We start from the raw sequence: 20,905 nt of genomic DNA, 5'->3' as shown, positions 1-20,905 counted from the left end.
AATTTATTTATTCCAATAGAAGAATGGCAAGCTCAGAATAAAATTTATAATTTTCAGTGACAAGTTCAAGTTTTCTCCTTCTCAACACAATGCTAATATTAGAGTGTCATATTTTATTCAATGTCAGACTTTTTTTCAGTTCTTCTTCTTACTTTTTGGTATGAGACATCATGTCCTGACTTAAGTCAGACGGCGGGTAACCGGTGATGACTTGCAGTCGGTCACATCTCCCATCACAGTCATCCCTCAGTTCTTGTGCTCGTCACCTTGCTTGGAGCACCTCAGCTGACGTCAGCCAACTACTGCCAGTTAATTCTGTTCCACTTGAAGATTACTGTTCGATTGAACTTCCCCAGTTTGTGTTAGTCATTGCTGTCCTCAGTTGGTAGGCATAGCGGCCCACAGAGTGCTGATCTAAAGATTTTGTTCCTTTCAGCAGGTGTTGTGTATCGCTGTGAGAACAAATCATAGGCAAGCAACAAAGTCTGTTTGTTACTTATAAACTCTTGGGTGGGATTTCTTCTTCTACAACAAAAAAAACAGCCCACAGTCCCATCTGTTTGGGAATCATCCACGGCAGGAGAGTGTTGACAAAGGCTTAGTCTTGTGGGTTTTTTGCCAGGTTTGGCACTCAACCTGGGTCTTGTTTGCAGAGAAAGTGGGAAAATCTACATGACATGGTCCCCTACTGTCTGAGTCCTAAGAAAAGGAGTTTTACATGTGTTGTACCTCATTCTTATCTTTCAGGTAACATAAATTATAGACATGTTGTTTTTGCCAGTGCTAAAAAAGTGATTTACAAATATTGGCAAAATAGCAATATTTCTCACTAATGAATCAGGCTTTCCGCCATCTGAAGTATCTGCACTTGCACATCAGCCAAGAGGAAAGCCTATCTCTGAAAAGACTATGGTTGCCAGTTATGGGCTTAATTTTTCTAAAGCCTGTCAACAGGCTAAAACAGACTACTTTAATGATTTAATGTTTTCCCCAAGGTGACACTTTTCTTTAGGATTCAACAAGTTACCAGAGGAACATGAATGTGTGTTTCATTGCAGTCGCATTTTTTTTCATGACATTTCATCAATACTAAAAATGTGATGCTCATGGTAGCTCCAGTGGACCCCCAAGTCATTAGAATTTGTCCTCTGGAAACCAAAAATTTCATGAAATTTAATGGCAAACCATCCTCTCGCTGTCCATATGAATCTGTTGACAGACCATCCTTAGAGCCATGCCACTAACCCATCATCACGGCTTTGCTTATCATTAGCAGGGACTTTTAATACAAGTTAAAACTGTACAAATGCCTAACCAGACTTTTCTATAAATCGTTGAACATTGATTCTGTGCCGGGGGCAAAGAGGGCATCTTTAAACATGCAAAGCAAGCTGCCGAGCAGAGGAGTTTCATGATTTTCATCCTGCTCTCTTCTGTTCTGCTCCACTGCTGCTAATGCTGCCTACTCAGTCAGTCAGCTATAGGTGGCTCCTCCAGCAAAAGCACTCAGATATGCTCACTGGAATTGCCAGGGGCTGGACAACTGTTCTTTTCTGCACTGTAGCCATTATTAGCCTTTCATTGAGGCCTACCATGCTGGAGTGGAAGTAGCTAAGTTTGCAATAGTAAATGTAAGAAAGGTGTCTGTTCCATTTCTTATACGTTTGTTTTTGCTCTTTTTGCAGTGTTTGGTGTCTGTTGGCTTGGACTCGAAAAACACAATCTGTGTGTGGGACTGGAGGAGAGGGAAGGTTCTAGCAGCTGCTCCCGGTCATACAGACAGGGTAAAGACTTTCTTCCTACCCTGTCTCCGTCACAAGCTCAGTATTGACCGCCTCAATTAGCTATAAACGCGGGATGGAGCACCAGCCCGTTGGGGACATAAACAAGTTAAGCCTGATTGATTGTGCGCTTTCCAGAGCCTGTCTGAGAGGGTGCTCGGCTAATGAAAAGGAATTTTAAAAAGATGAAATACAGGCAATTGTTGTTTTCTAATTCCACTCACACACAGGCAGTACGGAAACACAATTTTCAGTTCACCCTTTTGCAACCAATTTAATTTTTAGAAGTCCAGACTTCAGGTGTAAAGTTGGGGTATTGTGTTGTGTTCCAGTAATACCAGTGTCTAATACATTTCATGTTTCTCCCTGACAGATATTTGACATATCATGGGATTTGTACCAGCCCAGCAAGCTTGTAAGCTGTGGTGTCAAACACATCAAGGTACAGCTATTTCCTGGTCATTTCACTTGCAGTTAAACTGGTGGCTGTGTCTCCTTTTCTCGCTTTCTTCTCCGTTTTCTCTTCACAGTCATATTAAAGTCTTGAAATAGATTTATGCAAATTCACTTTATTCCAGGGTCCATGGTTATTAAGCACTTAGCATAAGTAGGGCAGGCAATGACTCAGAGTCTCTCTCCTCAAATTTGTCGAAATCTGCACTGCAGAAAAAAAAAAGTTGCCTTTTCATGGGGGACCATGACTGTGCCAGTCTGCCCGTCTCCCTCCCTTTCACTTCTCTTCATTCAGCTTTTGAAAATCCTCTACAATGCAAACTGCAGCTGTGGCCACTTCCTTTTCCATCCCATATCACTCCTCTTCACACAAAAGTGGTGCACATATATCATCAATGAGATAATGCAGGGTGTTTTCACCAAGTCCTCCCTTGGGATATGTAGTTGTGCTCAGAACCACAGAGGATTACTTCCAGAACATTGGGAAAAGAATGAATCGTACTCAGATGGGAAATGTGCCTCCTGGCTCTGCAAGGCTAAACAGAGTAGCATGCTCAAATGGGTTTGATGCAGTCAGGGAGGACTACTGCACTTATTTCTCATTGGTCTGACTTCTCACTGATGACTCCCTTATCTCAATCCAGCTTGACCTGCCTCCCCTGTCGTAGTAAGTCCCCGCCCTGAACTTTTCCCCCATTGCCATGATGCTGAAATCCCATCCAGTAGTTGCTCCCCACCCCCAGTGTCTGCTGAATCCCTCGGTCCTTCCCCTTCTCCTCTTCTTCCTATCCCCCTTTCATCTATTCTGGTTTTGTGATGCCAATGCAATCCAGCAGTTGTCCCACATAATTCCCCAGCCTTCACCATGCAGACCATGTGATATCTGCTTGCCCGGCCTGTGCTCGCTCAGCGATTATAGCACTCAGAGCATGCAGGAGATTTAGCCCCAGTAATCCACTCACTCGCAGGCTGAGGAAAACACAACCTTTATGACGAGGACACTTTCTTCCTCACACAGATCCTCATAACGGGTTGTGTTTTGATTTGATCAGGACTAATAAGACCTTAGTTTGCTCCTCTTCTGCCACCCAACACACACACACACACACACACACACACAGACACATATATACGGCTACTCATTATCTCCAGACTATCTGACTTTTGCTCATTAGTTAAGGGCTGTGGTACCACTAGCCCCCATAATGCCCAGTCACCCAAATTGTACACAGTCATTGCTCTATTATTTAAGGTCTGTAGAATTGTCATTAAAACCACCAATGTTCACCTGTTATTTAGAAATAGGCCAATCTTTAACCACAGGTTGAGACAGTTTTTAGGACAATCATGTATACTTAATGTTAATGTAGAATCTGAAACAAGTAAAAACAATTTCAGCCTGGATATAATTTTATAACAGGGGGCATCATTACTCTACAAAAAGTGCAAAAAAATGAATTGGGCCTAATTTAAAAATGCAGTGAAGCAGACAAGCTGATCTGAAGGAGTAAGCTGCTATCTGTCTGGTCCTCTTCGGTGCTTTTGTTTTGTTGGTTTACTTTAATCGTGTCTTGCTAAGTGAGCTCAGAAAAAGAAATAGACTCACGCTGACTATGGCAGCATTTTGTTTTTAAACTTTTTGAAAATAATTTGACCAGTGTCGATATGTTGTTGAATGTTTCCAACAATGTACAGCGAAGTGATTTTATTCAGTGTAACTGACAGTCAGTGGTATTCAATTTTCTGGACCTTAGCATAGTTTTTTCATTAACTTTATGTTATTTTGCACAGTAATCCACTGCAGCACTGCAGATGTAATTTAAGGATGTGATCCATGGCTCAACAACGGTGACTTCAGCTGGTACATTAATGCATCTGAATTCCCAGTAAAGCTACTCTTGTTCACTTGTTTTTCTGTTGCTTTTGAGCACAGGCACTGTTACATTTAACAGAGCAGAGGCAGGGAAAGATGTTCTTGTAGAGGGGGAGCATTATGAATGTGTTTACTATAAAATCATTATTAGATGGAAGGATCGGTGTGAAAAACGTGAATTGAATCACTCTCGGTGCAGGAAATTTGAGAGCCCCGTCATATTTCAATATAGTTCAGTACCACTGTGGAAAATGTGGTTTACCACCAAGTTAGCCTGCACTATAACTACAACAACGTTCCACATGCTCCTAAACTTATAGCAGCGCTGGGCTTTCCTACAATTTCATTCAAAACACAGCATAAGCTAAAGTAGCTAAACAGGTAGTCGACTCACTTCATATTAGGTTACCAATAAATACTTCATGAGCTAAAGTCAGTTTTGTCTATTTGATTTGAATTAAAGTACAATGTAAAGAAAATGGTAACGTGAATAAAATTAAAAAACATTGTTTATGGATATGATTTCTGCCAGTCATGTCACTTAGATTTTCATCAGCGACTGTGGACAAAATATGATCCAACATTACTTCCTCATGTCATCAAATAAAAACACTAAGTGCTTGATGGTAATTGTGGTGGATGCTTCGGGAAGAGAAGAAAAAAATATATCTAGCAAACTTAAACTGTATGAATGTTTTTTTGAAATGGTTAGTAAGAATGTTAAGGGATATTTGCCGATGTGTGACAGAGGTGAGCTGAGTTTGACACTGTGTGGATGGTTGCAAACTGCCTGAAGGTCATCTATTTCCAGCAAACCTACCAACCCTGTGTAGAGGGGTGCAGCAGTCTACAGGTGCAGCAGTTAGCAGTCTGACAACATTCAGGGTCATTGTTGTCCCTTGGCGCGCAAGCTGTCGCAGTACAGTGGCGGATGTGCTACAGCACTATGTGTGATAATTACATTTCAAAGGTCTTTCTTTGAGTTATGAAAAAGGTTACTGAGCTAATGACCACTTATCCTTTGTTATGGTCACTGTCAGGTAATATCTAGGAGATGCTGAAGGAATTAAAAGGGTTATTTAGAGAAAGTGGCACTGGTAACCAGGGCTTGAATTTGCTTCTCAACTGTTCTGTTGTATGTGCCTAAACCCCTCAAGCATCCCCGTCTCCTCTCCGTAATTCAACAGCGAACGGATTAGCCAGTGCTCGTGCCTCACTGCCTTATCAGCTGTGGGCAGGAATGGCTGTGTAGTCACGCTGCATCCATCCCCACTGTTTACGCAACAGGCGAAACCCCCCTGACAGCAAACCTGCACATTACACACGTCCACCTGCAAGTAGACCTTCCCAGATAGCTCACACTCTCCTATAATTTTACCTTTCTGACCTTGAGCACCGCTCCCATATGCAAGCTCAAACAGAACATGCAGATAGTCATACAGTGTCAGTTAGGCACTGTGGATTAGATCTGTCAAGGTGAAGGAAACAAGCCTTTAGATGCCTGATGGCAGGGCTGTATCTGTGCTTGTGATGCCTCTCTCTGATAATCGTACCGTCCTGTTAGCACGCAGCAGCTCGATCAGTCAAGGCGATCGACGTTAGTGAGGGTGTGACAGGCTGCGCTGTCAAGGAGCTGATTTGTTCATTTTGTTAATGCCTTCAAGCTGCCTATCAACAATTCCTGTGTTGTTAAAAAAAAGGCAAACCAACACCTATATTTACATTAGGGTAAATTTCAACATATATCTGTAATGCCAGCTCATGAGGAGATAAATCCCGTTTCAGGTCCATTAGATAAAGTACTATCAGAAGTGTCATTTTCCAGCTGCTTTTCAGTGATAAATGTGTCTGTTTTACGTGCCGATGGCCGATGCTTCAGTATTCAAGACGCCTTCTCAGAGTTTCATCCCTGTGATCTCATCTCCATGCAGACAGAGTGTCTCTCTTCTCCTGTGTTAGATGGATTTAGCCCTCAGACGAAGCCGTGTCCGTGCATCCCAATGACCTTGTTCATAAATAATGAGCCTGTGTGTATGCATCCGTGTGTCTGTGTCTATGCATGCTGATCAGGTGGTTGCAGCACTGACCCCCAGCAAGAGCTCTTAGTGTCACATACACTGGAAAGGGGCATTTGAATTGAGTTTAACTTTGCATTCTGTCAAGGTCCTTGTGTGTTGTTTCTAATTATGTTTAAATGAGTGTGTCAAACCACACGACCTTATTATTCACCTTTGCTCATTTCCAAATTCTCTGTAATTGTCAGTTTACTCTTTCAGGACAGGATTACACAGGGGATTATTAGCCACAGCACTCTTTCACCATTTCTGTCTGTGTTTGCAGTTTTGGAGCTTATGCGGTAATGCTCTCACACCCAAACGTGGCGTTTTTGGCAAAACTGGGGATCTCCAAACCATTCTCTGCCTTGCCTGCGCCAAGGATGAAGTCACATATTCGGGTGCCTTGAATGGTGACATATACGTGTGGAAAGGGATCAACCTGATGAGGACGGTTCAAGGAGCACATGGGGTATGTTTACATCTTAGGATATGTTGATGTGCTCTTTTACGCTGTCTGGTTTTGCCCACCCACATGTTGTCACATATATGTAAGGATCAAAGTATATATATAAAAAAAACCTAACCAGGTTAGAAGCCCCACATGCTTGCTTCATTTGATTCTGCTCAGTAGAGAAGGATCAGCCTTTTGCTCCACAGGATTAAATGATATCTATGGGATCAACAGCTGGGTAAGGGGGTAGGCGAATGGGGGAAGGGATAATAACTACCGTACATGTTCACTGCAGCTTTTTGTATCACCAAATGCTTCTGATCCCTCAACAAGGGGCCTGCTTATACATCCTGCACCTGTAAGACAAATGAGACCACCAGTAGAGCTTTCCAGTAATAATAAAGCTAATATGGCAAATCCTGTTCCTTAGTTTGGTCTTAACGTGAGGCCACAGTAGCTGCTTTGTAATTGTTAAAGCCCTGTTAAATAAATGGCTGGCTGAGCTGCAGCACTGTGCGGGTTCTAGCTGGGACTGGTTCTGTCGCTGCTCATCTACTGTGCAGATCCTCACTGACAGCCTGTCATTTCCTCCAGTCAGGGATTTTCAGCATGAATGCTTGTGAAGAGGGCTTCGCTACTGGAGGCCGGGACGGCTGCGTCCGGCTGTGGGATCTCAACTTCAAACCAATTACTGTCATTGATCTCAGGGAAACAGACCAAGGATATAAAGGTGATGTGAAACTGCTTCCCTTTTTCTCCCTTAACAAGAGTACAGAGAAGCTGCAAGACAAACTGTGTTCTCTGGAGACACTGTAAGAGTTGTATAATTCTGCAGAACAAACACTGTCAGATAAAAAGAGCCACTCTTCTTCCAGTTATGTTCACCTTACTAACATTTTCCTTCTTGTTGTCCATTTCTCCCATCTCCTTTATTTATAATCTCGGACCTAACAGTAGCTAGAGGTGACAATAGCCGAGGTGGGTAATGTTATTGAGGGAGGAGTTAACAACCATGTCAGTCTGTTTGTAGCAGTCCCCATACTGTTCTTCTCTTCCTCTTGTTGTTAGTAAGTCCAAGCTCTGTTGCTGTTTTTACACCATATACAGACTTCACCTTCATTTACAGTCTTGTGCAAAAGGTGAAGCACATTATTAAGTTCCTATGTTGTGCAGAGAGCTGTAAAAAACTTGATCAAATCGATATTTCATGTGAACATCCCTACCAAAGTAGCGTTACATTTATTGTTATACCTATGCACAGTTTTTTAAGATACTTGGCAGGTGGGTTGTTCCAAGCATCATGGAGAACTTACCTCAGTTCCTATGGCAGATTTAGTCTGTGTCGCTGTCTTTTGTCTCTTTATGTAATCCCCGACTGATTCCATGATGTTTAGATCAGAAATCTGTAGCCGGACTCTATGCTCCTGTCCTCACCCTACAGTTAGTAGGCTCTGGCTGTATGTTTGTAGTTCTTATAGTTTTGTCTTGTATGTTTTGCATGATGGCTAAGAACCTTTTGCACAGCACTGTGTGTGTACAGCACATGCATCCTGCATCCTACTCTTGCAGTATTACCCAGATTCAGTTACAGATTGGCTTCAAAACATGCGCCGTCTTAGCCTGCAGTTGGCTATTACCACTCCTGTCTTTATTATCCCTGTTGTGTCTCCTGTAATGACTGTAAAAGCGGCACATGTCCGTCCTATGTTGGCAAGCTTTTTGCTTGTTTCATTTTTTGATTTTGCCTGATCTTTAGTGTGTGTGTGTGTTTTGATTAGGGCTGTCTGTGCGCAGCGTGTGCTGGCGGGGGGATCACATCCTCGTGGGTACACAGGACAGTGAGATCTTCGAAGTGGTGGTCCATGATCGCAACAAGCCCTTCCTCATCATGCAGGGTCACTGTGAGGGTGAGCTGTGGGCGCTGGCTGTGCACCCCACTAAGCCTCTGGCCATGACGGGAAGTGATGACCGCTCAGTCAGGTGAAGCTTCAGTTTTGGGTCGTTTAGTACTAACAGCTCATCTGTTGGGATTACAGGCAACCATATTGTGCCATATTTTAAAATACATACAAAAAAAGTATAAATAGCCCTATGAATAGATTTATATGCTAATAAATGCTACGAGAATGAATAAATAAATAATGTTAATCAATTCAATAATTCACACATGAGATTTTAACAGAATTTATATTTCTGCTTCAATTTTCAACTGTATTCATTTAGCTTCGTTTTAATCCAATTTATTTACTTTGCTATTAAATTTTTAATATTTCATTCACATTTTGATGTATGTATTACTTTATCCCTTTATTTATTTCTCAGTTTTGTTTCTTTGCTTTTTCTCTCTTTTAATCTCCCTTAATATATTTATGTATTTTGAATTTATTTATGTATTCATTTTCATTTCAAAATATATTCTTTATTAACTCATCTCTGTAAATTTATACCTATTGGTCCCCATCTCCTTTATGAACAGTTTGATATGTATTTCTGCTTCATAATGCAAATGAGGGGTCTGTCTTTTAAACCATTGTAAATAAAAAATAATGAAGTGATAAATACAGTAAATATGTATAAGTACATTTGTATTATAGAATATAATAAAATGTAATTTATACATAAAACTCAAAGTTAAATTAATTGAAATTCAATTGGTTGAAAATCAATTTATTCACACATTTCAAACTATATACATGAATTATTGCATAAATAAGTTGATTAAATATTATTTTCAGCATTTGTCAACATTTTGATTAATTTATTAAGCCATTCTTACATTTTTGTATTTCTTTTGATTACGGCAGTTTAATTCCTTCACACTAGGACTACTTCATTTAATTATATAGGATATTTTTGAAATATCACTTCATTTTTCCTGCTTTTCTGCATCTGAAGGATATGGAGCCTTATAGATCATGCTCTGATAGCTCGCTGCAACATGGAGGAGCCGATCCGCTGTGCAGCTGTGAGCACTGATGGTATTCACCTGGCGCTTGGGATGAAGGATGGCTCATTCACCGTTCTAAGAGTTAGGTGGGTCAAGCAATTGAAAAGCCGAGTGGGAGATTTTGATCCCAAGTGAAATGGAGGGCTCCTTTAGTTGGCGACCATTTTAGCTCTTCATTCATTCCTCCTTCCAGAGATATGACAGAGGTGGTTCACATCAAGGACAGGAAGGAGGCCATTCATGAGCTGAAGTACTCCCCTGATGGAGCCCACTTGGCTGTGGGCTCTAATGATAACTCAGTGGACGTCTATGGTGTGGTGCAGAGGTACAAGAAAGTGGGCGAGTGCATCGGCTCCACAAGTTTCATAACGCACATGGACTGGTCCACGGACAGCAAATACCTCCAGACCAATGACGGCAGTGGCAGGAGGCTCTTCTACAGGATGCCAAGTAGGTGCAAAGCCGTCAACTGCTCTGTCAGCAGATTTAGATTTTTGTTCCTTCTGTTCAGGATTTAAAGAGCTGCTTTGTGAGGTAAACTCTGTCTTTTGTTGAGGTGGAAAGGAGGTAACCAACAGGGAGGAGCTGAAGCTGGTTCAGTGGGCTTCATGGACGTGTGTGTTGGGCCCTGAGGTTAATGGAATATGGCCCAAGTACTCGGACATAAATGACATCAACTCTGTTGACGCCAACTTTAACAATCAAGTCTTAGTCACCGCTGATGACTATGGATTAGTCAAACTGATGCGATATCCATGTATAAAAAAGGGTAAATTAATTGTTGAATACCAAAAAGAGAGCTAAGCGTTTTGAAATTATTCTGCATTGTTTAACTGATGTTTTTCCTCCCGATTTCAGGGGCAAAATTTAAAAAGTATCTAGGTCATTCAGCTCACATTACTAACGCAAGATGGTCACATGACTACCAATGGGTCATAACTATTGGCGGTGCAGATCACTCGGTGTTCCAGTGGAAGTTTGTTCCTGAAAGAAAGTCGAAAGAGGCACTGCACATAGCACCACAAGGTGAGATGACCTAATCCCTATTTAATAACTACTGTAATGGGGAACATACTTTGTTTTATGTCTGATCAATCGATATTGCAGAGTTACATTACTGATATTGGTTATTTCACTAAATCAGTGGTTCCTGCCAACTAAACATTATCAAATTAGGCTTTAGTAAATAATGCTGATGGGGAATTTTGATGTCTACTCAATCTGCTGTTCGGGTGAGTGGAAGATTGTGTTCAGCCAAATTTATTTAAATTACTTTAGCTTTACTTTTTTTCCTTTAAGGGACAAATGCTCTTCAACGATAGATGTGCTAATGTAAACTCATTAAAAGACAGAATGTGTCATTATATATTTAGTACCTATAAGAGCTTGTATGACTGGCTTCCTGTTACATAATGTGGACTCTGTACACACCAGCCTCATGAACTTGATGTGTTAAACTACCAGAGAGCAATGTACCCCAACCCCACCCCCGCCCGTACTTCTTAATAAACTATCATTCCTACAAAGTGCTACAAAGGAACAGCCATCACGTTAATTAAGGCATAACCAATAAAAGTGAATGGAGCTGGTAAAGTATAATTGCTTTGTCATTTCCAAGTCATAATTTTTCAAGAGACAGGGTGCAGATGTGCTCTCTGAAATTACACCACATACTAACTGCCTTTCCTTTTAATTTTCCAAATGGATCTTGTGAGTAGTCGCCTGAAGCTGCCAGCTCTGCTTATTGCCTCGTCTTGGCACGGCTTTCCTGTGCTGCATCAGCATTTTTATACACTTGTCTTGAGCGTTGTCACTGTGAAGCATGACAGCCTAATAAATAGAAGATGTCAGAGTATTATCCTCACTCCCCCTGAAGCTGGATGCAGTGGGGTTTTTTTTGTTATTTTTTCAACTGTGATCTCAGAGGGGTATGTCTGATTAAGTGGAAGAGGAGGATTTGACTGGCGAGCTGTGATATAACCTTGTTTCTGCCTGCAGAGACCTTGGCAGACTCTAACAGTGAAGAGTCAGACTCTGACCAGTCGGACGTGCCAGAAATGGACTCAGAAATTGAGCAGGAGACGCAGCTCACGTATAGACGGCAGGTTTGTGATTGAATGAAATAAGTTCCTCTTTTCTTACACAACACCTGAGAAATCACGTCTTTTTAAGCAGCATCAAATATGTTTTCACTTGGACTCAGGTTTATAAAGAAGATCTACCTCAGCTCAAGGAACAGTGCAAAGAGAAACATCGAGCTACGGCCATGAAGAAGAGAGAACGAGCACCGGGCAGTGGGATTAAGCTGCACTTCATCCATGGGTAGATCAACTTTCAATTATTTCAGAATCTTCTTTTTTTTTACTTTACTGTGTTCCAAGCCATTCCAATTTTCTAAGATATACAACCCAAATAAAGTTGAAAGATTGTGTAAAATGTAAATAAAGACAATGTAATGTTTTTTTCACAATAGAACATAGAAAACCTCTCAATGTTGAAGGGAGACAGAGAGAGATATTAGCTCAGCAGCAGCATGTCTCAAAAAAGCTGGGACAGCAACAGCAAAAGGCTGGAAAAGTAAGAAACAGCTGGAAGATTGAATTCAAGATGAGCTAATAATCTTCATGAAAATGAAAATGTCTAATTTCTAACTCATTTCTCATTTCTATGTTCTGTTGTGGAGAAAAAGCCTGGTTTATGAGATCTGCTAATCACTGCATTCGGTTATTATTTACATTTCACACAACATGCAAACATTTTTTGGAATCGCGATTTGAATTTGAAGAGGCAAAAAAATCCTTCATGTAGTTTTATGTTCAAAACATCATATCCTCTGATGTATTATTTGCAGCTACAGGGGTTACGACTGCAGGAGCAACCTGTTTTACACCCAGACTGGGGAGATTGTCTACCATGTAGCTGCTGTCGGGGTTGTGTACAACAGACAGCAGAATACTCAGCGTTTCTACATGGGCCACGATGATGACATCCTCTGTCTGGCTATCCACCCCCTGAAGGACTTTGTGGCAACAGGCCAGGTAGCTGCCAAGATTCAAGGTTTCTTGGGTCAGAAAAACCTTTTAGTGGAGGAAGGCTTGTGAGATTACGTAGCAGATTCTGTGAAAATATTCTTGTCTCCTCAGGTTGGCAGAGATTCCTCAGTCCACATATGGGACACAGAAACATTAAAACCTATGTCTGTGTTGAAAGGTTTTCACCAGCTTGGGGTGTGCGCTCTGGACTTTTCAGGTAACATGCCTTTTTTTTAAGCTGTGGTTTGAAAACCCACGCTCAGACAGAGCATACATTCACACATCCTGCTTTCACAGGCAACAAATAACTTGTATCACACATGAAAGAAACAAGTAAATTCACAAGACAACCAATTTAAAGGCACCTCTGCAAAATCTGTCTCTGCTGTCTTGGAGTCGCAGCGCTCTGACAGCACAGGGGTAAAACCATTCATCTTTCTATTCTTAATTGGCCCCAGACAAAAGCATGTTAGTGATCTGTATGTCAGCGAATCACCTGCTGCAGATCAAGCTCAGCAGGATGCTTCATGTTGCTAATGAGAGCAAAACTTTTTTTACCTCCACAGCGGATGGCAAACGGCTCGCATCGGTTGGCCTGGATGACAATCACACCATTGTGCTCTGGGACTGGAGAAAGGGGGAGAAGCTCTCTGCCATGCGGTTGGTGCACTATAGTTATATTATAATGTTAACACCGCTGGAGTTCAGCCTTTCAGCACACAGCACTTGCCACATACACATCCCGAATACTTTGACAAACCTTCCTGTTAATTGTACAGATCGTTAAGCCCTACCAGTTTAAGAGTGGACATTTATGGATGAGAGCTAAAGTGAAGTCACTTGGCTGCAGAAGGCTGATTGATGGAGGGGTGGAAAGAAAGGGAATTACTCTCTGTATTAAAGGGCTGCTCCTCTGTAAAAATCAGCCCTGCCTGTGTTGGAATGGTTTCAGTAGGAGTTTGCCTTGGGGTCTTGGCTGTGGATCTATGATTAAGGAGAGTAGCTTTAAATTATCTACCAGGATCTTAACCTGGCAAGTCTGGGCTACTTGATATGTCAGATTAGATTTTTTTAACCAGGAAACGTTTTGCAAAAATCAATCAAATCAGTTTAAAGAACAAATACAGATCTCGTATAAAGGTGTCTGACTTTCTGTCCCACTAGAGACACTGGATGACAAATAATACATGCGGCCAGATATGGGACACACTCACCAGGCTCATAAATTTGAAGCACCTGGATTACTTACCAGACTTGAATTATGAATTTCATCAAAGTATGACAGGTGTCAGATTGTTCACAACAAACTGATGGAACAAATGATTGAATCAGGAAACTGGGAGAAACCAGCGGTCACTAACTGGAAAAACTTTTTCTAGAAAAAATAGCTGTTTTTGCTTTGTAGGTTGATGCTCATCTATTCAGCTGAAAATCCCTCTTTGGCTGCTTTGGAGCAGTGTATTGTAAGTAGTTATTCTGCGTGTTGTGTGCCATGGGATCACTGCAGCTCAGGGACAGCTTGGAGCAGCTCTAATCTCCTTTGCAGACCCTGGTGGGCAGTGCTTTGAGGTGGGCAGAGGGAGATGGGGCCTGACAAAGCCAGCTTGTACAGTGCCATTCTCTCATCTATAGCTGGCTGAAGTTGGTTGGGAATGACAGGATGAGCCTGAGGAGGACAAAAAATGGAGAAAGCACAAGCTGTAGTTGTACTGTACAAGGTTATTAGAAAGGAAAACTGTGACACTTAAACATTGAAAACATATGTTGAATTGTTAAATCAGCAACCTTTTATGCTTGTAAGTTTTCTCTTTTAATGTTGCAGTGTGCAAACCAAGAAGATTCTAGCTCACAGAACTGATCATTTTCATCAAAAATTATACTCTAAGTAGATTTAGTCCATAAATTGCAGGCAGTCACTTCACAGTTCAAGAACAATTTCTATTTTTTAAACAAGATTATTCATTCATAACAACAATTTCTGAAAAGCTGAACCTCTTGTCAAATCATAAACCTCCAAATCGTGTCACCAGTTCAATCAAAATATCACAAAAACAGCACACAGGTTGTCCGTTCCATTCATATTATGCTTTACAATTATTATGACAAACTAAAAATCATATAGCTGAAATAAAAGCTTAATTCTTTCAAGACCAAGAAGTAAAAATGAACAAAATATACGATGCTGGACAAAGATAATATACTTGTTGAATATTTATGGGGATATTTTGTGATTTGCTGCTTGTTTTTCAGAGGAAGCAAGGACAAGATATTTGTTGTTAAAATAAACACCTACCTGCCCGACAAGCTCATCACTGCTGGTGTAAAACACATGAAGTTTTGGCATAAAGCCGGTGAGACCCGAGTTTTTATGTTGACTGAATTAGGCTCTAACAAGCAGAACTCTGGCTGAGCTGTGACACATCTCACTGTCTGCTTCTCTTTCAGGTGGTGGTCTAATTGGGCGCAAGGGGAACATGGGGAAGACAGAGACTATGATGTGTGCTGTGTATGGCTGGTCGGAGGAGATGGTGTTTTCAGGCACTTGCACGGGAGACATTTGCATCTGGAGGGATATGTTCCTGATGAAGACTGTCAAAGCTCATGACGGCCCTGTTTTCAGCATGCATGCTCTAGAAAAGGTAAGTCACAAAGCCAAAATCTATTTTTTTATTCTAACTGTAGTTTTTGATAATTTTCCCTATAATTATGCCTGTCTCAGATATTATAACTCATGAGCTGGTGTTTTCTGTCATGATCAGTTATTAGAGTCATCTTTTTACAGTGAGTGGGGTGCTATTACATGTGCTCCGACAGTGGCATGTTCAAACAGATATAATTATAATTACAGCATATGCTGCATACGGCATAATTACAGCTTTAACTGTGACAACATTTCCTCCTGTAGGGATTTGTGACTGGAGGAAAAGATGGTATAGTAGCTCTGTGGGATGACACATTTGAGAGATGCCTCAAAACCTACGCCATCAAGAGAGCAGTCCTAGCTCCGGGTTCTAAAGGTAAAGGTCCTTGGATCCAAGGTCTTTAGATGATTTCTATATTCAATTTACATCATAAATCCATTATAACACTTATTACTTTTTGCTGAAAGGAAGCTTGGCTCTTGTTTTCTGCTTTAAACTGAGTGAATCATCAACTCTGCAGGGCTGCTGTTGGAGGACAATCCCTCCATACGTGCCATATCACTGGGCCATGGCCACATTCTGGTGGGGACTAAAAATGGCGAGATTTTGGAAGTGGACAAGAGTGGGCCCATCACTCTGCTGGTCCAGGTGGGAGCAGGAAATCATGTTGCACATCTACTTATACACTAGATCAGACTCTGTGCTGAATACCAGTTTATCTCCAACAGGATGAGGAAGGATTTGGCAGCTCATCTTATTAGTTGAGCAGGTTGAAGTTGCAGTGAATTTCATCCTGGGAGGATTGTTGTAAAGCCGTGTTCCCTGGTGTTGTGTTGAGAGGCAATCTTAGTGAAGATTACATTAACCTCATATGTCTCTCATTGTGGTATCTTTAAATACTCATCCCAAGCTAATTTAAAGTCTGTTCATTTTCTTTTTTTTACACTGTGTCAAAATGAATAAATAGCAGAGGCTATCTGGAAGGTAAACTGATCTAAAAACTCTTGGTGTGCCAGAAAGAAAGTGGAACGTTTACCAGAGACAGTCTGTGTGAAATATTTATGGTGGCAAAAATTTAACCTGAGAGCTAAACAGCATGTTGCACTTTGTAAATCAAGTCATAGTGTAGATGCATATCTGTTAGATGGTTAACAGGTTTAAGCATACAACCTAAGCAGTGCAGATTTACGCAGGAAATGGTAATAAACTCTGATGAATTACTGCCACTCAATGGGGAAATTGTTAATTTAGTTAAGTGGTTCCTCAGTTTTGATTGTGGGCAGACAGAATAAACTATTGATTGCTCTTTAGATGCACATTCTGATGGATGAGCACAATTTATGAGAAACCAGAGCCAAAGGTTGTTCTGGACTGTTTATACAGTTTATATCTAACAGGATAACAAGGTAACTATGTTAGATTGATAAAAACTACATTAATGTAACTTGTAATGCAGGAAAAGTGGAATCTATAAACAGTAAAGGAAAGCTGAAAATTATGAAAGACTGCACAAAAGTACCGTCTGTTCAGCTGTTCTTAGACTGAGTTTAGCTACTGCATATAAAATATTTACGCTTTTCTATGTGTCTGCAGGGTCACATGGAGGGTGAAGTGTGGGGCCTGGCCACTCACCCCCATCTCCCTCTCTGTGCCACCGTCAGTGATGACAAAACCCTGCGCATATGGGACCTCTCACCCAGCCACTGCATGCTGGCTGTACGCAAACTCAGGAAAGGTGAGTCACTGTTACACTGACAGATCAGTGTGTTTTCTGTCAGGAAGTGTGCTGGTTTCAGGGATTTAACAGAAACCTTTTCCTACGCAGGTGGGCGTTGCTGCTGCTTTTCCCCTGATGGAAAAGCCTTAGCGGTTGGTCTGAACGATGGCAGTTTCCTTATTGTGAACGCAGACACCCTGGAGGACCTGGTGTCCTTCCACCACCGCAAGGACATCATCTCAGATATCAAGTTCTCCCCAGGTCTGTGGTTCACGTCCACAATTCTCCACCAATTCAAAACTAATTTGAGATGTAAAAAGACCTCTAAGGTCCATCTGCCCTCCAAAGCATTTCAGTATGTTGGAAGGTGTGCTGAATTTCAGCAGATATGAATGTTTCCCTCCCGCTGTGAGTCGGGTATTGCTGCAGGCCTGACCCAAATTAATGCCTTTCTGTAATAAGGCCAGACAGAGAAACAGCAAGAGAGGAATGAGAAACAGTAGGGGTGGACCAAGTCACAGTTTTGAAACTAAACTCTGTTGCGCCCGGACACTTAACCTTAATCTACAATGAGAGGGATCCTGTTTCTCCACCTAACACCTATGAACACCTCTCATTACTGAAAGCATTCTTCTTTGAGTTAAAGTCCCTGTATAAAAAGTGAGTTTTGACATTGTTGGAATGAGTTAAATTCAAGGATCATATGTTTTACTGCTGGCATGTTTATGCTTCTTATTCATCTTTAAGCTTTATTCAGGCTGTATTTTGTAGGAAGTTCATCAAGTAGATTGATATACTCCTCTTTGTTCTGCTGCTGGCATGGCTGAAAAGTCAGGGGATCACCTGAGTCAATATAAAGTAACTCATCCGTAGGTGACCAAAGATGTACTACTGAATAACTGATGCTTTATCCTCTCTTGTTGGCTCAGGAGCTGGGAAGTACCTCGCAGTAGCCTCAGGAGACAGTTTTGTGGATATTTACAATGTAATGAGCAGCAAACGGGTGGGAGTGTGCAAAGGATGCCTCAATTACATCACTCATCTGGACTGGGACAAGAGAGGTAAAAGTGCTTCCTTAAGTACAATTATTTTTTATCACTTTGTTTATTAAGGAATTACAGATAAGGCTGAAATTATTTTCCACCACACTAAAACCCACTTGGCTGATTCATTCGCAGGAAAGCTACTCCAAGTCAATACAGTGGCAAAAGAACAGTTTTTTTTCGAAGCTCCGCGTGGGAAGAGACAGACCATCCCAGCTACAGAGGTAAGCAGGGCGAGATAGCATAGGAGCAGCCGCCGTTGTGGCGGCACTGGCCCACATTTTCCCCTCGGGATCAGCGCAGACTCAGGGAAGGGCAGTGAAGTATTAACACGGCCCACTTTTCACCAGCATCAGTCTAATTTGGGCGGTGGAAGTGGGATAGTGTTTATGATCGCTTTAATACATTATGTGATTCAGGCACCTTGTGAAGCAGAGAGCATTTAGAAAATAAGGGTCAGAATTTATAGATAATGTTATGTTGTGTCTCAGTGGAGTTCACATCTTTGTCTGGCATTTGTCTTTGTATTTTACTTGCATTCATCACACAGTTGTGCAATTAATACATGCTGCACATTGACAGGCTAAGACTGTCTCGTCTTATATGGTTTTGTTTTCAGTTGGCTCACGTTGTTTTCATCTTCATATTGACAAGTATCAGTTTCAGTTACTGAGACGGTTGGTGTAGACATCCATACTTTGTGTTATTATTTTTCTATAACTTGAGTTTGTCCTTTGATGTAAGAGTTCCCCTTTATGTTCAAATATAATGCAAACATCCATTTTCTTTAAGAACCAGGCTCCAACACCTGGTTAGCTTAGCTTTGCCTTGAGCTAAGGCAACTGCTGCCCGCACCTTTCATCCAAACCAGGTATCTCCCTTTCTCTGATCTTTATTTAAGCCACTTAACCCAGTCAATATTTTTCAGTTGAAAATAGATTATAAGAAATACTGGGTTCATTGGTGAAATGGTCAGAATAAGCCAGAATATATTTGCATGGGAAGTTTTTCCTTTTCCTCTGACTTTTCCAAGACATTGATTGAACGTTCACATCAGATCAAATTTCTCAGGAATACCTACAACTCTGTCATTTCAAAATGTGTATGTCACATTTTAATGTTTATATTACTGGTAATGGAAGGGATGAGGACACTATTCACCTTTGGCTGAATGTGCTCTTAGAAAGGACAATTTCTTATTACACGTGTATTTATACTGCATAGCTGATTCAATTACAGGCACACAGCCCACATATTTGCATGTTTGTTAAGTTTTGTATGAAATATTAAAGGTAGTGAACTTATATCTTACCTGCACATGGAACTTGACCTGAAAGAAATACCTTCATACTGATCAGTGTGGTCCCTCTTTCAACCTGCAACTGAACAAATCATAAAAACAAGCAAATAAATGGATTTGTGAGGGAAGGAAAAAGAGCTTTCAACTAGAATTTTCAGTTTGGCTCTTTTGGAAACATCCAGTAGTCATGACCTTGTATTTAGCAGACAGCCATGACAGTGATATCAGTCTTATCATCCAAGTCTCAGCATGTCTATCAGCATGATAGCGAATGTTGGAACTATTTGTTTCATTTCTAATGTGTAGTTTGGGTGTCACATCTTTTTTCCAGGGTCAGACACATTTCATCTTTTGAAACATTTACATCCAGTTTGTTGTAATTCTTCAGACTTGTGCCTCAGCCAGTGATCGACAGCTTGTACTGCAGAAAAATCCTGCTGCCTCCCTTCGATTAAAGAGTTTAATGGAACATTTGGTGTTTTTCTGAAATGTTAGGTTGCTGTTAAGTTTGTTTGACATTCAATGCTTTTGTTTTGAATCAGTTCGTAAATGGTTACATATACAAATCTTTACTGACTGACTTGGTTCAGGTGGAGAAGATTGACTGGAGCACATGGACATGTGTCCTTGGGACGTCCATTGAGGGCGCCTGGCCTGTGATCAGTGAGGTCACTGAGGTTACTGCTGCCTGCCTTAGTTATGACAGGAGGGTGCTAGCAACAGGTGATGACCTTGGATACATTAAGCTCTTCAGATACCCTGTCAAGGTAAGGGTTCATGATTTTCTTATCGTGTTAGCACATCTCCTGACTCAATGAAAAGTTTGAGATTTCTGCGAATGTTTCTGTGAATTAATACTTTTCATAATAACAAAAATAAATAACTGTGTTATTATCACAAGTATTAATAGATCTTGGTCTTCCCTCTCAGGGAAAGTATGCAAAGTTCAAACGCTACGTGGCCCATAGCACACATGTTACCAATGTGCGATGGACCCACGACGACGGCCTCTTGGTGACGGTGGGTGGGACTGACACGTGCCTCATGATCTGGGCCCATGAGTCCGAGAGCCTTCGGGAATTCAAACTGTGCGACAGCGAGGAGTCGGATATTGAGAGCGAGGATGATGGAGGCAAGAGATGAACTTCTTAGCTTTTACTTGTCAGAAAGTTGTATTGATGCATCGTAATTATCACTTCTGTCATTCACTAGGTTACGACAGTGATGTGACACGGGAGAATGAGATCAACTACACCATCAAGGCCTTATCCACCAACATGCGACCAATGACCGGAGTGAAGCCCCACCTGCAGCTGAAGGAGCCCTCCGTCGACGAAAGGTATTTGCCGTTTAAACCGTGATACAGCTTCCCAGCTGCTCAGAGGGACGATCCTGAGCAGTATACATTAACACCAATGTGTGCCAAGAAGAAGAAGCCTAAGCTGCCTTCTTCAGACAACATTTCTTTTCCTGCGTGAAAGTCCATCCTGTCGCTGCCCTTTTGAAATAATTCCGCCTTTTCTGCTCTTCTTCTTTCCTTTAATGGCTGTCCATCTCTCATTATCCTGCTCTTTTATTCCACATGAAGACAAGGGGTGGTGAGGTAAGT

General features: G+C 41.3%; 1 protein-coding gene across 3 annotated transcripts in view; it reads left to right on the top strand.

Moving 5' to 3' along the window:
• Nucleotides 1-20,905, top strand: part of eml5 (EMAP like 5) — a 37,366-nt gene that overhangs the window by 8,735 nt on the left and 7,726 nt on the right. For 2 of the 3 annotated variants that reach the window (XM_072365419.1, XM_072365418.1), the window contains exons 3-28: nucleotides 1,686-1,784; nucleotides 2,155-2,223; nucleotides 6,448-6,633; nucleotides 7,210-7,345; nucleotides 8,394-8,595; nucleotides 9,511-9,648; nucleotides 9,756-10,012; nucleotides 10,119-10,331; nucleotides 10,421-10,588; nucleotides 11,561-11,667; nucleotides 11,766-11,884; nucleotides 12,414-12,600; nucleotides 12,706-12,811; nucleotides 13,161-13,254; nucleotides 14,845-14,945; nucleotides 15,040-15,233; nucleotides 15,500-15,611; nucleotides 15,757-15,884; nucleotides 16,830-16,971; nucleotides 17,062-17,214; nucleotides 17,883-18,014; nucleotides 18,132-18,220; nucleotides 19,887-20,063; nucleotides 20,227-20,428; nucleotides 20,509-20,635; nucleotides 20,885-20,899. In XM_072365419.1, the coding sequence (XP_072221520.1) occupies nucleotides 1,686-1,784; nucleotides 2,155-2,223; nucleotides 6,448-6,633; nucleotides 7,210-7,345; nucleotides 8,394-8,595; nucleotides 9,511-9,648; nucleotides 9,756-10,012; nucleotides 10,119-10,331; nucleotides 10,421-10,588; nucleotides 11,561-11,667; nucleotides 11,766-11,884; nucleotides 12,414-12,600; nucleotides 12,706-12,811; nucleotides 13,161-13,254; nucleotides 14,845-14,945; nucleotides 15,040-15,233; nucleotides 15,500-15,611; nucleotides 15,757-15,884; nucleotides 16,830-16,971; nucleotides 17,062-17,214; nucleotides 17,883-18,014; nucleotides 18,132-18,220; nucleotides 19,887-20,063; nucleotides 20,227-20,428; nucleotides 20,509-20,635; nucleotides 20,885-20,899 (3,653 nt within the window). The remainder of the gene's footprint in view (nucleotides 1-1,685; nucleotides 1,785-2,154; nucleotides 2,224-6,447; nucleotides 6,634-7,209; nucleotides 7,346-8,393; nucleotides 8,596-9,510; nucleotides 9,649-9,755; nucleotides 10,013-10,118; nucleotides 10,332-10,420; nucleotides 10,589-11,560; nucleotides 11,668-11,765; nucleotides 11,885-12,413; nucleotides 12,601-12,705; nucleotides 12,812-13,160; nucleotides 13,255-14,844; nucleotides 14,946-15,039; nucleotides 15,234-15,499; nucleotides 15,612-15,756; nucleotides 15,885-16,829; nucleotides 16,972-17,061; nucleotides 17,215-17,882; nucleotides 18,015-18,131; nucleotides 18,221-19,886; nucleotides 20,064-20,226; nucleotides 20,429-20,508; nucleotides 20,636-20,884; nucleotides 20,900-20,905) is intronic. The other variant, XM_072365417.1, reaches the window with a different exon arrangement.

Source organism: Leuresthes tenuis, unplaced genomic scaffold (assembly GCF_036924035.1).
Source record: "Leuresthes tenuis unplaced genomic scaffold, fLeuTen1.0.hap1 SCAF_15, whole genome shotgun sequence".
In the NCBI taxonomy this organism is placed as follows: domain Eukaryota; kingdom Metazoa; phylum Chordata; class Actinopteri; order Atheriniformes; family Atherinopsidae; genus Leuresthes; species Leuresthes tenuis.
The sequence above is the reverse complement of the archived record's forward strand: the minus strand, read 5'-3'. Positions and strand labels throughout refer to the sequence as shown.